This window comes from Emiliania huxleyi (genome assembly GCF_000372725.1).
Source record: "Emiliania huxleyi CCMP1516 chromosome Unknown EMIHUscaffold_214, whole genome shotgun sequence".
Lineage (NCBI taxonomy): Eukaryota > Haptophyta > Isochrysidales > Noelaerhabdaceae > Emiliania > Emiliania huxleyi.
In genome coordinates, this window is record NW_005200469.1 from 1 (window position 1) to 3066 (window position 3066).

At 60.2% G+C, this 3066-nt stretch overlaps 1 protein-coding gene across 1 annotated transcript; it reads left to right on the plus strand.

Moving 5' to 3' along the window:
- The first annotated feature begins 1421 nt into the window (after positions 1 to 1421).
- On the plus strand, positions 1422 to 2795 carry EMIHUDRAFT_366340 (hypothetical protein). Its single transcript, XM_005780449.1, has one exon. It carries the CDS (start codon positions 2035 to 2037, stop codon positions 2752 to 2754), a length of 720 nt encoding a protein of 239 aa, XP_005780506.1. The 5' UTR covers positions 1422 to 2034; the 3' UTR covers positions 2755 to 2795.
- The last annotated feature ends 271 nt before the right edge of the window (positions 2796 to 3066 follow it).

The window sequence follows — 3066 nt, forward strand, 5'->3', positions numbered from 1 at the left end:
GGGCCTGTCCTCGCGACGGCGGCCGCTTATTGCCCCCCGGCGGGCTCTGCACCTCGCAAATGTTCGTGCATCGTAGCGTGGTCTTGCTGAACACAGGCGGGGCGAACAGTACTTCACCGCAGTCTACTGCAGAAGCCTGCACCGACTCGCGACTAAAGTCAAGTGGCTCTCTACAGAGCGAACAGCTCGCATCCCCAATAATAGCGCTCGCATCCAATAAAAGAAGCCTGCACCGACTCGAACGTAGTTTCTTTTTGGTCCGCACCCCTGTGTGCTGTGTCGAGCCTGTCTGCTGTGTCCTGTGAGAGGGATATGCTGTCCGAGTTCACACCCCTTTCACAGTCTTCTTTTGGAGTCCTTTCGTCATGCTTCATGCTCTCTATCCGCTATCATGACACAGCTGCAATGGCGCGCCCCCCCCAAGAGCGGTCACTAAAGGCTCTGTATTAAAATACATTCCGCTCTGTAGTCCGTACGGGCGGAGACCTGTTCCTTTCTACCTCACAGTAGAGGTCCCGTTTATTTAATTTATTAAAGAAAGACGATCCGCGCTTCCCAAGAGCCTTGGAGCGCCCCCACCACCACCCAGAGCGCTGCTAGCTAGCAGCGCCGGGCAATGACGGCTTACCGCCCACCCAGCCCCCCCTCGGCACACCCCGGCAGCCAATGTGTGACGGCTCGAACCCGCTAAGCCATCCCGCTAGCGGGATGGCCCGCCCCGAGAGTCGCTGCGAGCGAGATCTTTACCAGGTTGCAACCCTAGTCTCGCACTGCGCTGTGAACGCTGCTGGTTGGCGTCGGTTGCAGCCCCCCGTCCCCATCCAGGTTGTTGGTTGCTGCCCAGGTCCCCCGCACTATGTAGTACAATGCCCCGTTCTCGGGATGGATCATGCTTGTTCGGGTACGTGGTTCGCCCGTCCCTGTGTCCCGTCCACGTCGCCCGTCGGCAAAGCCGGACGACCTATGGTGCCGCTCGATGCTGCTGCGGCGTTGCGCGTTGGCGAGCGCGAATTTGGTTTGCAGCTCTTCGGCTCGCTCCGCTCGCCGGCAAGTTGGTTGATTGCTGGCAGCACCACAGCACCGGGGGGGCCTGGGAGCTGTTGGTTGGTGCTCTGTTCACAGCACAGTGCGAGACTAGGGTTGCAACCTGGTAAAGAACTCGCTCGCGGGCGCGGGCGCAAGGTCTCAAAGTTGCCTTTGTGGACGTTGGTGCTTGCTTGAAGCGTACCGTGCTGCTTGCGTGTGCGGATGCACATGCGTGCGTCGCCCTGCACACGCAATGATCCTCGTGCTGCTGGTTGCTGCGACCCCCTGGAGCCGCCGCTCCTTGCAGCCCGATGTGACGCTCTGTGAGACGTCGGTGCTCCTCGCCCTCATCGACACCGCCATTCCCCCAGCCTGCGAGCCCATGCTCAGAGATGCTGTCACCAGCGGTGCCGAGGTGGACCACGCGAAGCTTTGCCAGTGCTATCTCGAGGTCCCCGATTCGACGATGTCAAATCTCACCTGCGTTGCGCGGGCGGGTGACAGACAGACAATCTATGAGGAGTACCAAAGATGCCATGACTTTGCTGTTGTGCCACCTCGAGCGGCTGGCTGCGTTGACGAGGACAGCTTCTTTCCCGACACCTTGGGTGACTGCATCTTCCTGCTCGGGAATGGCCTCACTCCATTTTATGCACCGTTCTTCCCCGATGTCGCCTCATTCTGCTCATGGGAAATGGCTCAGCTGATGAACACAAGTCTCGAGAAGAACGTTTTTGCTGGAAGCGATCTCCGGGTTCAGGACTACTGCACCCGCTCCTGTGCCCACGCATTGTACTCTGAGACGCTCCACCGGCACGCGGGCACGGTGGCCTATCCCCATCCTGTGAGCGCAGCGCGCTTCATCATCCAAATCGAGCGCTACCCGCAGACCTTCGTCTATAACTTTGTGCGTGCCATGCCTGAGTTCGGCGCGGTGAGCTCATCCTTTCTGAGCCCTTGAGCTTGTGGCAGGTGGTGCTAGTAACTCTGCTGCTCGTCATCGCATGCATGGCCTTCCTCTTCTCGCGGTCCCACGTCAATGAGCGCGTCAACTTGACACTCACTGTTTACCTGGGCGTCATCTTCTTCCAGATCTTAGTCGTCGAACGCCTGCCGCCCTCGCCGACGATGACGGTCATGCACATGTTCATGTTCTTATCGTCTCTCATGCTGATGCTGCTCTGCCTCTTCCACCTACTCATCTGGCTGCTCGACTCGTACCTCACGCGGAAGCGCGCTCAGCATCGCGCGATGCAGCGATGGCAACGCTCGGACCACGCCATTGAGGCGGTCATCAAGTTGCAGAGGGCTTGGCGCCGTCGCCGTATCCTCAAGCACGCCGAGGCACCTCCACGGATTCCACAGAGCGCTGGCGGCCTGCGGCGCCGCAACACTGTGGCTGTGCGTCGCCTTCCTCTGCCAGTGGTCGCCCGTGCTCCGAGCGCCAGAGGCGAACCCGCTAGGAGTGCGATGGTCGGGGGCGAGGGGAGTGAGGCGCCACTAGGAATAATGAGGGCTGGGCTCTACCTCGAGGAGATGCGGCGCAAGGAACGGCGGAGGCGCCTGGTCCTGGACAAGCTGCTGTGGGTGGGGCGTCGAGCCATGCTGCACATCGACCAGATCCTCGCCGCAGCCATTCTTCTTCTCTACCTCGGACTCGTCCTCGGCGTTGCCTTCTTCTACCGCGGCACGCTAGACGAGAAGTGCTCCGATCCATGGAGCACATAGGAGACAGGTCAACGAGTCAACGTATAATGATACTCTAGAGCACACAGTGTGTGTCCAGCGTGAGCACACATCACGTCACGAGTCCTATATCCTGTAATCCAGTATGTAAGACACGAGATGTGACACACTCAAACACACATATTTTGGAAAAAACGTACATAGAGTAACTGGAGCGGTGCACTACGCCGGTGCGACCGCGGGGGCACCGCCACTGGCTTCGGCACCGGCGCCCTCTGCACAGCTTGCGGTTGCGCTCTCGCCTCCGCCCCCACCCTCTGCCGCTGCTGGGCCGCCGCCGCCACGTCCGCCGCC

Excerpts from the sequence above, each read along its gene's own strand:
- EMIHUDRAFT_366340 (XM_005780449.1), top strand. The coding sequence starts at position 2,035 with ATGGCCTTCCTCTTCTCGCGGTCCCACGTCAATGAGCGCGTCAACTTG.